This window comes from Amia ocellicauda, chromosome 11, assembly GCF_036373705.1.
Source record: "Amia ocellicauda isolate fAmiCal2 chromosome 11, fAmiCal2.hap1, whole genome shotgun sequence".
In the NCBI taxonomy this organism is placed as follows: domain Eukaryota; kingdom Metazoa; phylum Chordata; class Actinopteri; order Amiiformes; family Amiidae; genus Amia; species Amia ocellicauda.
The window spans coordinates 22,287,022-22,303,042 of NC_089860.1; the positions used below are offsets into that span (position 1 = coordinate 22,287,022).

The 16,021-nt window shown below is 38.5% G+C and overlaps 2 protein-coding genes across 2 annotated transcripts; one reads left to right on the forward strand and one right to left on the reverse strand.

The window, feature by feature from the left end:
- Positions 1–1,245: 1,245 nt before the first annotated feature.
- On the reverse strand, positions 1,246–10,914 carry hspa4a (heat shock protein 4a). The gene is made up of 19 exons (XM_066716962.1): positions 10,536–10,914; positions 9,172–9,229; positions 8,690–8,830; positions 8,440–8,562; positions 8,144–8,243; positions 7,857–7,990; positions 6,875–7,119; positions 6,657–6,733; positions 6,367–6,518; positions 5,923–6,029; positions 5,593–5,726; positions 5,295–5,476; positions 4,829–4,918; positions 4,424–4,579; positions 3,762–3,887; positions 3,384–3,491; positions 3,153–3,272; positions 2,748–2,909; positions 1,246–2,578 (listed from the first exon to the last, which is right to left on the reverse strand). The coding sequence occupies exons 1-19, from the start codon at positions 10,640–10,642 to the stop codon at positions 2,360–2,362; spliced, it is 2,541 nt and encodes an 846-aa protein (XP_066573059.1). The 5' UTR covers positions 10,643–10,914; the 3' UTR covers positions 1,246–2,359.
- Positions 10,915–11,386: 472 nt separating this feature from the next.
- Positions 11,387–14,492, forward strand: zcchc10 (zinc finger, CCHC domain containing 10). The gene is made up of 4 exons (XM_066716963.1): positions 11,387–11,601; positions 11,979–12,140; positions 12,932–12,976; positions 13,395–14,492. Exons 1-4 carry the CDS (start codon positions 11,561–11,563, stop codon positions 13,603–13,605), a joined length of 459 nt encoding a protein of 152 aa, XP_066573060.1. The 5' UTR covers positions 11,387–11,560; the 3' UTR covers positions 13,606–14,492.
- The last annotated feature ends 1,529 nt before the right edge of the window (positions 14,493–16,021 follow it).

Sequence of the window (16,021 nt, forward strand, 5' to 3'; positions counted from 1 at the left end):
ATTTATGGAGTCAAATGCACGGTGACTAAATGCTTCCCTGCCAGAACGTACTTTCTTCTCAAGAACACATGAGATTGGGTCTATAGCTACTGGATACTATTTATTAAATACCGTGAAGTATGCTATATAAATCAATCAATTTGTATTTTGTATAGCACCCTTCCCAGTGTTGCCAGAGAGCACTTTACAGATTAATAAACAATGCAAAGTAAAAAAATAAACCATAAACAATTAATATATTATAATAAACCATTAGGCATGGAGAGAAAAACAAAAACTCCTATGGATTACAGACTGTATAGAAGAAAATAAATATGCCGGGGTCCACAGTTTAAGGCCTAGGCCTAATGGTTGCCTCCCCTCCAAGCACTATAATTCTGTGATACAGCAGCAAGATCAGAAAGTGTGTAATGTGTAATGCCTACATACTGCTGCAAACAGCTTTGCTTAAACACATTTACCAATTTACTTTCAGGTTGTATGATGTGAAGAAGGGTTCTTCAACTAGGTGTGACCTGATGGGGGCGTGGGATAACATAAGAACATAAAAGTTTACAATCGAGAGGAGGCCATTCGACCCATCGTGCTCGTTTGGTGTCCATTAATATCTAAGTGATCCAAGGATCCTATCCAGTCAATTTTTAAATGTTCCCAAACTTTCAGCTTCAACCACATCGCTGGGTAGTTTGTTCAGATTGTGACGCCTCTCTGTGTGAAGAAGTGTCTCCTGTTTTCTGTTTTGAAAAACAGAAGATAACGATAGATCGCTGCAGGTGCGGCAAGCCTGCAAAAAGGTTAAGAACCACTGATGTAAATAATGTAGTACAAATTGTAAAACAGTACAGAAAGCATGCTCTTAATTTCAGAATTAAAACTTCATTTTTGAGAAGCATTTAAATCTTAATCTGGATCTGAAGTAGTATCCATTCAACTTAAACATGACACAAAGCTTGTAACAAATGTTTAGACTTCTCTTGATTAATATCACTGAAGACAAAGTCAAAACATTGTTCATCAGTTTGTTTCTGCAGAGTATAATACATCTGATAAGAAATGGGCAATGGACATTTTGAAACTAACCTCCACGATCAAACATACACTTTCTAAGACTATATTTGCAGAGGATTCAAATATACATATAGATTAAGCAAAATAAAATGTGGTGATGCATTTATTTCACAGTTGTGAAATAAAAATCATGAATACAGTGATAGCAAACAAGCATCAAGAAAAAAGGACACGTCGTCACATTTCAGCTTTATCAATCCAGTTCAGATGTTACTTTACGATACAGAAACGGCAAACAAATCTACAAAAGAAAAAAAATCCCGCCTCCACTTATTGACTCATTAATAGATCGATCTCAGCTGATCTCTTATCAATTCTCATTCTATAGACAAAAAATCCATTTAAGGTGGGGGCAAGATGTCGGGGAAAAAAACACTTAAGTCACTGAAGTTAAAAATAAAACAAACAATAATAACTGTAGAACAGCTTTCCCCATAACCAAAAGATAAAGCCTTTAAATTTTATATCTGAATGTAATATTAGATTAGCTCCAATGTTCAATACATCAGAATTGTATAACTACTACTGTACAGGAACAAGAATTAACACTCTTTATTCCACTAGTTGGGATGTAACAAGACTTCTATTCATAAGCAAGTTTTTGCTTGGTGCTCATACATTTTCAATGCTTTTAGTTTTTGGGTGACAAGAACATTAATCATAAATGCATCTGTAGATTCAAAACATTTAAACATTTAAGCACAGTATTGAATTCTGATACTGTATATATATATATAAAAAAAAAAAGATTATGAACTGTATGTTAAGACATGCCCTGAATTTCAGTACAATACAACTTGAGTGGGGGGGATGCAAGAAAACTTTAAATCAATTTACAAAATGAGAGTACATTTATTCAATACCAGGCTCTCTCCTTTTAAATATTAGGGAATCTGTTTTTATTTGATATTAGATATTGACACTTGTCTATTAATAATTCCCAGTGTAATTATTTGTTAATATTCTTTATTTCAGGGCTCAAGCTTCTGAACTATTTTTTCCAAATAGTGGTACTGAAAACTGCAATTTATAATACTAGCATTTAAAAAATAACAGTATAAAACACCGCATACAACTCAAAACTGTCAGACCATAAAGAAGGTACTTATATTCAGTGTTTGTAATTTGATTTTACAAGTCAATATATGCATTGATTTTATATTTTTAATGAACGGAAAATCATGCCATGTCGGCCGCTGACAGAATTTATGGTAAAAGTAACATCAAATGGTCAAAATTCTATCGTAATATTTCTGATGCTTGTATAATCTGGAAGTTGCAGTAGTTTAAATTAGTCAATGTCCATCTCAGGCAGCTTGTTTTCTGTGGATTCTGGGTTGGGCTGGCCAGTGCCTTCAGCCTCTTTTGCGGTGCTGGCAGGTTGCTGCGCCTCTGTGCTTTCCTGTCCATTTACTGGGCCATTCTGTTCTGCCGCCTTCTGCTCATCCTTTGGGGGCTCCACTTTCGGTTTGGGCTTCATGACAATGGGATTGCAGGCAGAAGCAAGCTCCTGAGAGGAGGAAAAAAAAAATCATAGGAGTTGAGAGACAATGGGTCAGGGGGTTGGAGTGGATAATAAAGCCATTCTGGGAAAGCTATTTATTGTTTGTCCCCCTGATTTATGCACATATTCAATTAATAAGACCCAGCAACTGGTAGGTCTTTTCAGGGTCCTTTACCTTTGTTTTTGACTGGATTTCTTTCACTTTGACAACAGGTTCCAGTGTAAGGCTCGTCTTGTTCTGTTGGTTCATTTTGCTGTTCATCCAGATCATTGCATCATTGACGGTCTTGTCTACCTTGTCCATCTCTGCAGCGTCCAAGTGCTCGTATTGCTCCTCCTGGAATGTAAACCCCAAACAACCTCAGCTTTGCTTCTCCATGTAATTTAAAGACAAAAACGTTTTCCTTATGGATTAAATTACCATTATTAGCAAGTAAGCTCTTCTAAATCGAACCAATTTAGCAGACACCGCTGTCCAAGGCAAGCAGCATTTAAGAAAGGAGCTCAAGTTACGTTGAGCAAAGGTTGCCGAATTAAAAATAACGAAACGGAACGAAAATATTAAGATTAATAATCCTACCTTGGTTTTGTAAGCTTCAACAATTTTCATGTATTGCTGGATTTGTTTTCCAAGGTCTTCAAATGCTTTTGGTCTCTCTTCAGCCTCGAGGTATCGATCCTGGATGGGCTGACCAAATTTCTATGGTGTGGGGGAGGGAAGAGGAAGACAAAAGTGGGGTAAGGCATTTTCCGATATGGATTTTCTAAAAAAGTACTTAATGAGGTGTACTCTGAATTAATTGCACATTACCTTTAGTTCAGCCAGTTTATCAATGTACACTTGTTTTGGTTGGTCCTCTCCATCTTCATACAACCAGTTTTCGGTATCCTCTAGTTTCAGTGAGAAAGTATCTCTGTCCTAAAATTAGAAACATTTGGCTCCTCAGTAAACAAAAGTGAAGAAATCTAATCTGATTCAGTTCTTGCATATAAACCATTACCCTGATTGTTGTATAATTCCTCCCCGCATTGCCATGCATTTTTTTAATTCAATCATGGGTTATCTGTATCTAAATAATACAGTGCAAGCATCCACATTTTCGGTGAATGGCCTTATTTTAAACTATAATGGATTCGAACAAGGACATAATCAGAACTGAAGAGGACAGAAGGACTGGGAAGCACTTACAGCCTCACTAACAAACTTCTCCAGGGCACCATGAAGCTTGTCTCTCATCTCATACACATACTCCTCCACGCAGTTCTTTGCGTCATTTCGTTCCTTCTCGAGTTTATCCTGCATGATCATCTTACCCTAAGGAAGAGAACCATTGAACATGGTTTACTATGCAACCTGCAGCTAAAATAACACTGTGTAGTGAGAAATAAAAGTAGTTAATTTTAGAAAGGGGGGGGAACATTCAACAAAAAGATCTGAACATGTTTTAAATCGTATAATAAATACCTTTCGTTTTTCATTCATATGATCTAATCTGAATGTACTGGAAAAAATAAATGCATATCAATTGATTGTGTGCACAAATGTAGGTGTTTAAAGGTCATCTTTGTACGTCTATTGTTCACTAGCACAAGACCAAATGTCACGAGGAGTAGGAGAACTGATGACAAACGCAAATCTTTGCTCAGAAGTCCTGAACGGTCATTAAAATCATTGGGCAGTATCATGCTCAGAGTCAAGATGGATAGAAGAAATCAGATTTCCTTAAGCTGGTCTTCAAAACCTCATGCCAAGTCCCAGAAATCCTCTTTTATTTACATTATCAGGACTTTTGCAAACTCCTTGAAGCTAATCACCACTAAATGACACGGAAAAGAGGGCGGAAAAATCACCTCATTTTCAACAAACAGGTTCAGCATATCATTGGCAAGCTGCCACTGCAGGTTGTGTTCAATTGGAAGGTCCACAGTCTTTGTTTTAACTTTAGGCTTTTTGGCCTGAGGGGGTTGATCAGTCTTCTTCTCCTGTTTTGGATCTTCTGGCGAGGTCTGGATTGAATAGATTTGAAAAAAAAAAAAAAAAAAATTAATGGATACGAATGTAGTAAGTGAATGTACCACACACTGGTCAAATACAAAAGCAACACCCCAGTAATAGAACAACCAGCAAGACCTATTATAATAAAATAAATACTGGAGGGGGTAGAGGGAAACCAGTATTGCAACTTCACCCAAATAAACTCACTTAAAACCGTGAATCCATTCAATGTCTAAATCATACACTGAGAATGCAGTTACCTCCATTTCATCGGCCTCTTTCTTCTCTGCGTTTTCTTTCGGCTGGTTGTCACTTTGGGCTTTCTGATCTTCGTCAACTTGCATTGTGTTCTAAAGAGAAGACAATCGATTAAGGGCCTCTTCAAAGCAAGCCAACAGACATTTTTTAAAACAAGCTGGAGAACCTCTGAAGTATGGATTCCCTAATATCCAGAGCAACATCAAAAATCATCATTTGGACCATTGATGAAGTTAGAAATATATTAACGTCCAAGTTTTATAACTTTTTTTTTTTTTTTTTTAGTAGATGCTTAGAGCTATTTAGAGGTACTGCAACCAGTCCTCCTAATTCACACTTTTCTTGTAGTTTCCTTCAGTACAATTCACTTAGAGCTGTCCGACCAGGTGGATGTATAAAGCCATTTTAAAAAGAGCCAGGCTGAACACATCAGTGCTTTTTCCTTCTCTTCCTAAAGGAGTTAATTACCTCTTCTTCCTTCACGTTTTGCTCCGTATCCATGGGCTCCTCACCCTCTTCAGATTTCTGCACCTCCACTAGAGAGGCACTGGACACACTGAAAATGCCATGGATGTTTACTCTCACTTTCACTTTAACCTTTGAACTCTCGCCAGAAGCCTGGGGAGTGACTTTCTGGACCATAAATTGACCTAGACAGAAGAGAGAAACCACATTAGTAAAAAAAAAAAAAAAAAAAAAGGTAGAACACTGAGAAACTGCTAATGAGCCTAGGTTTCATGAAGGAGACCCTTCAACATGCTCTTACCTATAGTGGGATCTGGGTACGGTAGCTCTTTAGGACAACTGTAGTAAGCCTCCAAGGAAAAGGGCTCCTTGCGATAGAATGTCAGCACTTTGGAGAAGGGAGCGGCATGATTCTTTGGGAACACTTCACAGTCACTAATGTAGGAATACAAAAAACAGGTTTACTACATGTAATCACTAATTGTGGAAGCAATTGATTTTAATTAAACCCCTCCCACCCAATTGGAATGAACAGCTGTTAATGAGATTCTGCTCACTGCCACAACCCCTCTATTAACACAGGACAGATGCAGGCCAGACCGACTTTAATCCGGTTGAAGAGAGTTCTTACCTTAGCCCCTCCTCTGCTGCCGAATTCCACTTCAAGGAGATTGGATAGGGCACCAAATCTGTGATCGAAAACTCACGGACTTTGAAAGCAGGGGACAGGATTGCACACTGTGTAGACAAATATAGTCACACATTGACTGTAGAACAATTCTTTAAGAAAAAAATTAGAAAAGTTCTAGGCTAAAGCAAGTACACTATTTCCTGAATTAATATTGCATGCAAGGTTTAAGGCTGTTTGATACCCATTTCCTATTATACATCATAGGACTTGATCAATACATTGTACATGGTTAGAACATGTTTTGGTTGCGTGTTATTTTAGGATTGCACATCACAGCAATAACCAGGGCTCTTCAAATGAATATACTGATCTAGCAGAGCAGCAGTTAAACTGTGAAATGCAAATGCAACCCTTGTGTTCAAGAGAGAAAGGAAACAAGCTTACCTGCAGGGCACAACCCCGTGCCACAGCCTCATCTGCATTTAAAGTTGTGCTGAGTTCTTTGCCAAAGAATTTCCCAATTCTCTCTTTGATAGCTGGGATTCTTGTAGCACCGCCCACAATTTCAACAGAATAAATGTCCTCCTTCTTCAACCCTAATGTGATTGAAAATACATAGCTTTAGGTTTTGTTTTTATTGTTTTTCTTTTAATGCTAGTTACAAGATTTAATTCCCAAATCCACTACCCCCCACCCCCTTTGTAAGAAAAGCAATGGCTGCTTCTGTAACTCACTGGCTTGTTCCAACACACTGCGGAGTGGGATTTCTACTCGAGTCAAGAGTCCTGCACACATCTCCTCAAACGCACCTCTGGGAAAAAAACAGTAATAGAGCATTAATACAAACCTTAAAAAAGTAGCAGACCAGCAGTACTTTACACTCAAAAACAATGTAATATGCCCTGAATAACCTATTTAGAGACTAACAACATTTTCCTCAGGATTTCTGTACCTGTTCAGTTTTCCAGAGACATCGATGTCATTCATGAAACACTCAATGTTCATGGGCAGGTCTGAAGAATTTGCACTCATCAGCTTCTTCAGTTTCTCACACTCCTGGTACAGCCGGAGAAGGGCTCGGGTCTTGGACTTCACATCCAGCTTGTACTTCTTACCAAACTCTTCACAAAAATGATTCACTAACATCTCGTCAAAATCTTTGCCACCCAAGGCTATATCAAAAGCTGTAGCAAGAACCTAATTAAAAAAAATTAAAAAAAAATGAAATCAATGTTAAGGAAACCAGCCAAACCAAATGTTTCCATTAATAACGATGCAGGTGTTCTATTACAGGAGAAACATTTTTTCCTGCATGTTTCCATTCCTGTAATAAGATTATATACATTTTCTTTCCTTTGTTATTAATACCCTACATGGCTTTAACAGACATTTATTTGAAAATGCTCAGCAGAATTGCTGTGTCACTGTAGCTTAAGATTGCATATTGCACTTCAGCCTTTTTGTAACAGGAATATCTATTCATTTTAAATGCTTTAGAAGTGCCCAATACATTCTTATATACCCAAGAAGGACATTCAGCTGACATAATACTGAACGCCTCTTTAACCTTGCCAAATTAACAATTTTACAGTCATGACAAACCTCCACCTACATTCCAACATCCTTTTCAGTTATTTCAAGATTAACAACAAATACATCTGCAACACACTTCATTGTACCATTCAGTCAGAAAAGGGAACAGCTATAATTTAGCATTCACCAGATGGGGAAACCCGGTCAGAAAAGATGGAGTCCTGATTTAAAATCAGCAATCTGCAGACTTTTTTGCAATCTGCAAATACTTCACGCCTTAGGAGTTAAGCCACACACCTGTTACATCCCATGGAAGAGGCTAGCTTTAGAGTACACAAAATGTAGACACAGCACTCCAAATCCACTTAAACCACATAAGCAGAACTGATGGTAAAACCTACCTTAAGTTTTCCCTTGTTAAAAGCACAGACTGAAACCTGGTATGAAGAATGACCAAGATCCACAAACACTACTGTCCTGGGTTTTTCCTCAGGGGCCGGAAGGTCTTGTTTGTAAATTCCATAAGCAAGTGCCACTGCAACAAACACCACAATGAGTATGTTACTATACCACCATTGAACAACTATTAATTCATATTTGTTTAAGCAGGGATGTACATAAAATGTGGTGGCTATCAATGTTCTCTCAATATATACATATTTTTCTGCCTTGACCATGGCCAACTTACCTGCGGTCGTTTCATTCATGAGTCGTAGACAGTTGAGACCTGCAATCTGTGCTGCATCTACTACAGACCTCCTCTCAGCATCTGTATAGAAGCAGGGAACCTGAAAATAGATTGAAAGCTCCTTGAAACCATGCTTATTAGTGCAACATTACCAAACCAAAGCTGAAAAATAAATAAGAAGTTAATTGTACCATTTAAGGGCGGGAGGGGTCCTTATTATTTATGCAAATACCACATTTTATTCAGTACATCTTGCACAGTGTGGCCTTATTTGGGTACGAGTATAAAATACTTACAGAAATGACACAATCCGCCACAGGTTTCTTCAGTGCACTTTCAGCGGTCTCCTTTAGCTTGGTCAACAACATGCCAGTAATTTGTTCAATACTGAAGACCTTCTCCTCCTCCATGTACATCAGCTTTAAGGAGAAGAAAATATTCTTTAACAAACAAAAAAAGCCCCCCCGAGAGCATTCAGCAGGACACAAGGTAAAGCAGACAATTCTTAAAAGTGTCAAAATGATCAAGGCGATCCAGAGGACTTACCTTGATGCCAGTTGTTCCTGTTGGCATTTGGGCCAGTTCGAAGGGAAGGGTGGGTTTTGTAGACTGAATGAAAGGGTCAGAATACGCCCTGCCATGGAATCGCTTAAACCCGTGGACGGTGTTCTTAGGATTTGTGACAATCTGCAGGAGAGAACCATGGTGACAGTGAATTAGATTACTATTCCATATAAAAACAGTCATTTTACAGTCTACCGCATTCATATTCAAGCATTCTAATACTCCTTACACACACTGTACATTTTAGGTTTTTCTTAGATTTCAAAGGCAGATGTATTACAATGTATACAAAAACAGTTAATCAAGGAAACCAGGCACCCCAATAAAGCTCATTACATTTTCAGACACATTTAACTCCTTAACTAGACATGGAAAACAAGTCTCATATGACAGGTATTACCAAGTGCAGACCGGTACAAAACATGGCTACAAATTATTAATGCACAGAAATGCAAGAGTCATACCTGGCTTTTAGCAGCGGCTCCAATTGAACGATTCCGTGGTCCAAAGGATACACATGCCCTAGAAAGGGTAGAAAAGGTTAAACAGCTTTCTCAGCGTTTCCACTCAGTTCCTTTACTGTGCCTATAATAACCGCAATCAAGTAGGTTGTCTAAGAGGTGGTCTGCAATGCAATACTAAAGCAAGGGAAGCTGTAGTACCAGGCAAGATAAAAAAATATGTGCATAAATTACTGACTGGCAAATCCTCAATAATAACAATAGTTGTGTAATGGTTTGTAGTAGAAAACATACATTAGTATGACAAGACAAGAACAATGTCAAAAGCAGCAGCTGCAAATAAGAAACCGTTTAGCTTCCCTATTATTCCTCATTTCATAAATTTAGTGTTGCTGACAACTTTGCTGTGCTTGACACCTCGTAACTTAAAGAGAACATGTTTCCATGTGCATTGTAACAAAGGTGTCGTTTATTTTGTCCTTATTAAAATAAAATACCGAACTAGACGTCACCAAGGGAGTGAATGGATACATTTTAATAATGGATGTTGCCGAGTTATGTAGAGGCTTATTGTTAATCTAATATAGTGAACCCGAGTGACATACAATTTAGCAAGTGGGAAATCGCGATAAAAGATTGTTATTCACCATGGATTTATCAAACGTGTTAAAGTAGGGGTATGGTTTAAATCCTCATTTCGAATTGAAAAAGTCCGATACATAACATGCGTATATAAAAGTACGAAATGTGAAAGCCGGTAACTCGGACAAACGTGCAAGAATATCCGAGTGACGTCACGTTATGGAATCCCTTCTGCGTCTTCACGTTAAGTGCGTCCGAACAAGGAAGACACTCCCGTGTGAAAGGACACATGACTAAATAAATCATTTAGGGGCAAAATCACCACGGAGCATTACGGTACATATTAAAGAAAGGATGTTTTCCTCCCGTGGGTGTATGTATAAAACTTCACAATTCCAGGTGCATTTACTAGAATATTCCTAATAGGAAGCTTGTGCAATTGCCCAAGTCGCTATACAATTAGGCCTCCGGTGACACTCAGTCATCTAAAAAGCAACACAAAAACGTCTTCTCCAGTAAAATAACCTTCAATCATAAAAACGCACTGTGAAAATCGAGATAATGTGCACCTCTCGGATACCCAAAGAACAATAAATGTACCCCGAATGAACACACCGCTGGCAAATACAGCATTCACGTGTGCCAGCCGCTATTCAAATTAGACTTACTAAGCAAGGCCGCAAAACTCACAACCTCGTCGGACGCGAAGGGGGATTTCAGGAAGAGCCCGGTTTCAAAGCGCATACAGAAATATGAACAAAGCACACATGTCCGTGTCCACTTACGGCGTGGAGCGGTCGCTGTACTCGTTGGCCACCGTCTCTATCCCGCCGGCTCTCGCCACCGCAACATAGCAGCTCTGAAATCCGACATCAAACCCGACCACTGACATCTTTCTGCTGAGGGTAGACCGTACTGAATGAGTGTGTAGAATTTATCCTAAAATAAAAGTCGGCTTTTAAGGATCCCAAAACAAGTCTAAAAAGTAAGAACAGTGAGAGATGGGGATTGATTAAAAAGAAAAAAAAAACTTTTCTTTTTTAAATCATGATCCACACCGCTACTGAATGAACTGTTCCTATTAAAGTGAAACCGGCTGGTCTGTGCCGCACACTGCCATCCGAAATCTCGCCACAGGGCCGCTCCGCGCCGCTCTCGCGAGGTTTGCGCACTTTCTAGACGGCTCTGGACTGTTCCACGGCCCCGGAGAGGAAGTGAGGTGGAGACAGCCATCTTTACTCAGAGAGCACAACCTGTCTGAAAATGGCAGTGCGTTGTATAGTGGTTCATCTCGCACCAACACACAAAGGCATGACAGTTTGATTATACTATCTTAAATCACACACGTTTATTATGTGGCACATCACTGGTAGGCTGTAGTGATATTGAAATAGTTTCTCATATTTCTCAGATCAATACTAGCACCTGCATTTGTATTCGTACATCGCTGATTCATGCGGCCAAATATAGACTTTTCCAATATACTCATTTTAATACTCTTTACTGTACCGTTTTACAACGAGGTACTAATATAGCACGTCAAGTAAGTGTGAATAAAGTTACAGATTAAGTAAATGTGTGTTAATTTAACAATTAGATTGATTTATAATGTATTATTTTCTATTAGTTACATTTTTATTTTTATTTATTTTTATGTTTAAAGTGGAATTCAAACCTCTCCGAGCACAAGTGACCAGCCTACCATAGACTCCAGTTTTAAGTGTATTACTTCATCTACGTCATACTTCACTGTGGAGTGATAGGAGGACTGATCTCTTCCCATGATTCCCCGCGTAGTTAGTGATCCAAGATGGCGACGCCCATGCATAGAATAATTGCTCGTAGACAAGCGTAAGTTATTTGTTTGTTTATTATACGTTAATCTGTAGTTGTATGTTGTGATGGGTTCTTTTCTGTACTCTTAATTTAAATAGTTCTTAATAAAAGCGTGTGATCTATCAGAAGTGTTTAACTCCAATAAATAAAGACAATTTTAAGAAGTGGCCAACTGCCATACTGGTAGCTGCATAGCGTTAATCGTAGCAGTGAATCTGAGTAAGCGCCTGTATTTCATATTTAAAACATGACGTCTCAGACAGACAGTGGATTTGACATTACTTATTATACATATCAGTAGGTAATAACACGTTTTTTTAATGAAACAACTGCGATCTGTTTCTGAGAGTTCGTGGCATCAGTGCTCAAGTGGTCTTTGTCTTCCTATGCAGAGAAGCAAACAAGCAGCATGTTCGGTGTCAGAAGTGTTTGGAATTTGGCCACTGGACGTATGAGTGCACAGGGAAAAGGAAGTACCTGCACAGGCCGTCAAGGACCGTGGAGATGAAGAAGAGACTCAAGGAGAATGAGAACAATTTGGCCATCATGCCAGGGTAACCTACCACATATTGTGCAACAAAATAACAATTACAGTGTAATCACAGGGGTTTATTTTAGAACAATGTCCGTTTATGTATATACGTTGATGGAATCAGTTTTATTTTATTTTTTAATAATGAAAACCGTAAACAAGAAATAACGTAACGTCTTACTGATAGGTTTCAGGCGTAACAGAACCAAAATGCAACACCGGTTCTCATATCTCAGTCCTACAGTAACTTCCTACTTGTCTCCTACTACAATATAATTATTCCCAGCCTGGCTGAATTCAGAGCTGGATGGGTTTTTGACTACAGTGTCCTCATGGAAAGTCCTCTTGTAGAAAATTTATCAATGAGAAAAAGGAAAAGCATGTAAAATAAAATGTAAATGCTTTACATTAGACATTGTAAATATATATATATATATATATTTAACTAAAGAACAGAGGTCCTCGTTGTTGCCAGAAGGCAGCATTTGTTTAACATCCCTAAAAGATTAAGAATGATGGACAATTCATTCTCCCTTTGGAAATCACTTGCATCATACTGAATATCTTTGCTGTGCCTTTGACTACAAACTCAAGATAATTATAGGCCTAAATGTAAGGATTCAGAGAATGGAGTGTTCAATTATGTTCATGGCTATTAAAGGGATTAGACATTGCTTATAGTGCCATCTACTGGTTCAGTGAGAGGTTATTTAATTTAATTTGCTTCCTGTTAAAGTGTACGTTTACAAAGTACCTAAAGAAATTCAAACGTATCATTCATTTTTTGTTATTTTTTTTCATCCTTGTCTCTAGGCCAGGCAGGGAAGGCTCGAGTGAGAGGAAGATGAAAAAGAAAAGGTATTCATTAAAAGTTGTGCCTGTAATATTTTGATATGGAATTCAATGTTGGTTGAAAAATAAAAATGTGTATATATATATATATATATATGTATATGTGTGTGTGTATATTTATAACATGGTGTTGATTTAAAATATCCATATATATTATTCATCTTGTATATATAACATGTTATCTATCAAATGTGGATAAGAATGTATACCAGCATTCTCAGACAAAGAAAGAAACGTTAAAAGGTATGCCCGACAGCATGACCCATACAGACTGTACCTGCATTCTGAATTGGATCCTTGTATATTTGAATACTCTTGCTGTGCTGGTGTGTAATGATACACCTGTACTTGGCATTAATGGCTATGCTTTTGATTATTGAGTAGTTGTTTGGCAATACATACAAGTCCTGTGTCACTGTGTTAGGTCAAAGGAATCGAGCAGCTCCAGCAGCAGTGACTCCAGCAGTTCGTCCAGCGACTCGTCCTCCGACAGCGACTCGTCCTCCAGCTCCTCTTCAGATAGCGACAGCAGCAGTGACAGCTCCAGCTCCTCTGATTCCAGCAGCTCCGACTCGGACTCCTCCAGTGATAGCAGCTCGGACCAGGAGCCTCCCAAGAAGAGAAAGAAGAAGTAAAAAAAAATAATAATAATAATGTAATGGATGCTGTTCCATATTGAGAATTCCAGGCGTTCTACTTCTACTTGCTGTGCAGGCAAAATGGCAGTTATATCTTGTATATAAGGTGTAGAAGGGTGCTGAGCGGTGCTGTAGAGACCACAGGGCTCTAGGTGTCTTTTAGTGGGAAATAATTCTCCAACCCAGAAGAGGTATCCATTTGTTTTAAAGAACACAGAAAGGACACCAGACTTGGTGAGGAACAATTTACAGGTTCTCTCCTCACACCACTGAGAACTTTTAGCTATTGATCCTTCTCTTTTTATACTTTTTTCCCTCCTTTGTACTATTCTTCAAATAACAAAAAAGTGTATTTCGTATTCAAAAATAAGGTCTGTTAATGTTTTTTTTCTGATTTATACAGATATTTCCTAGTAAGCACACTGCACAGGTAACTGCATTAAGTATTCCACCAAGGACACATTCTCCTGGCTTGTAAAATCACAAGTCTGGGAGTCTGTATGAACTGGACGATGTAAAATAATTCCTGGCAGTTTTCCCTAGCTTTTGTCTACATGGTTCAAGCCAGCTTTTATCTCTTCAGCTTTGGTTTCAGTTAAATGCAATTCACAAATGTAATGTTCTTAATTCAGGAGTTCCAGGTTAGTGGATTGATGTTCATTTTATACATATTTCATTTTGTGTTAAATCTATTCAGATTAAAACTGTTAAACTGTTAAAACTGTTCATTGCAAAGGGCAGATTTGTTGTACCACAAGTTATCAATATGTAACTGGTAGTTTTGAAAGAACTTAAAAAAAAGTTTGTTGCAAAACATGCTTGTTTTATTTTCATTTTTTTATTACTATTTTCAACATTTTTGAAAATACAGAAGAATATGTTGACATGGGCTTCATTTAATTCATTACATACTGAAGATATGATACACACCACAGTTAATTCTGTAGCAGGTCATTACCTTGAAACTACACACATAATCTACAGAAGTGGGAAAGAATTCACATTTGATGTGCATTATTAGATAATCTACTTAAACCAATAAGAATTTAATGGATTCACTTTTAAAGATATATATATATATATACACACACACGTTATACACTCACCTAAAGGATTATTAGGAACACCTGTTCAATTTCTCATTAATGCAATTATCTAACCAACCAATCACATGGCAGTTGCTTCAATGCATTTAGGGGTGTGGTCCTGGTCAAGACAATCTCCTGAACTCCAAACTCAATGTCTGAATGGGAAAGAAAGGTGATTTAAGCTATTTTGAGCGTGGCATGGTTGTTGGTGCCAGACGGGCCGGTCTGAGTATTTCACAATCTGCTCAGTTACTGGGATTTTCACGCACAACCATTTCTAGGGTTTACAAAGAATGGTGTGAAAAGGGAAAAACATCCAGTATGCGGCAGTCCTGTGGGCGAAAATGCCTTGTTGATGCTAGAGGTCAGAGGAGAATGGGCCGACTGATTCAAGCTGATAGAAGAGCAACTTTGACTGAAATAACCACTCGTTACAACCGAGGTATGCAGCAAAGCATTTGTGAAGCCACAACACGTACAACCTTGAGGCGGATGGGCTACAACAGCAGAAGACCCCACCGGGTACCACTCATCTCCACTACAAATAGGAAAAAGAGGCTACAATTTGCACAAGCTCACCAAAATTGGACAGTTGAAGACTGGAAAAATGTCGCCTGGTCTGATGAGTCTCGATTTCTGTTGAGACATTCAGATGGTAGAGTCAGAATTTGGCAGAATGAGAACATGGATCCATCATGCCTTGTTACCACTGTGCAGGCTGGTGGTGGTGGTGTAATGGTGTGGGGGATGTTTTCTTGGCACACTTTAGGCCCCTTAGTGCCAATTGGGCATCGTTTAAATGCCACGGCCTACCTGAGCATTGTTTCTGACCATGTCCATCCCTTTATGACCACCATGTACCCATCCTCTGATGGCTACTTCCAGCAGGATAATGCACCATGTCACAAAGGTCGAATCATTTCAAATTGGTTTCTTGAACATGACAATGAGTTCACTGTACTAAACTGGCCCCCACAGTCACCAGGTCTCAACCCAATAGAGCATCTTTGGGATGTGGTGGAACGGGAGCTTCGTGCCCTGGATGTGCATCCCACAAATCTCCATCAACTGCAAGATGTTATCCTATCAATATGGACCAACATTTCTAAAAAATGCTTTCAGCACCTTGTTGAATCACTGCCACGTAGAATTAAGGCAGTTCTGATGGCGAAAGGGGGTCAAACACAGTATTAGTATGGTGTTCCTAATAATCCTTTAGGTGAGTGTAGAGTGTGTGTATATATACATACACTACCGGTCAGAAGTTTTAGAACCCCCACAATTTTTCCAGTTTTTATTGAAAATTAAACCGTTCAAGTCCATTG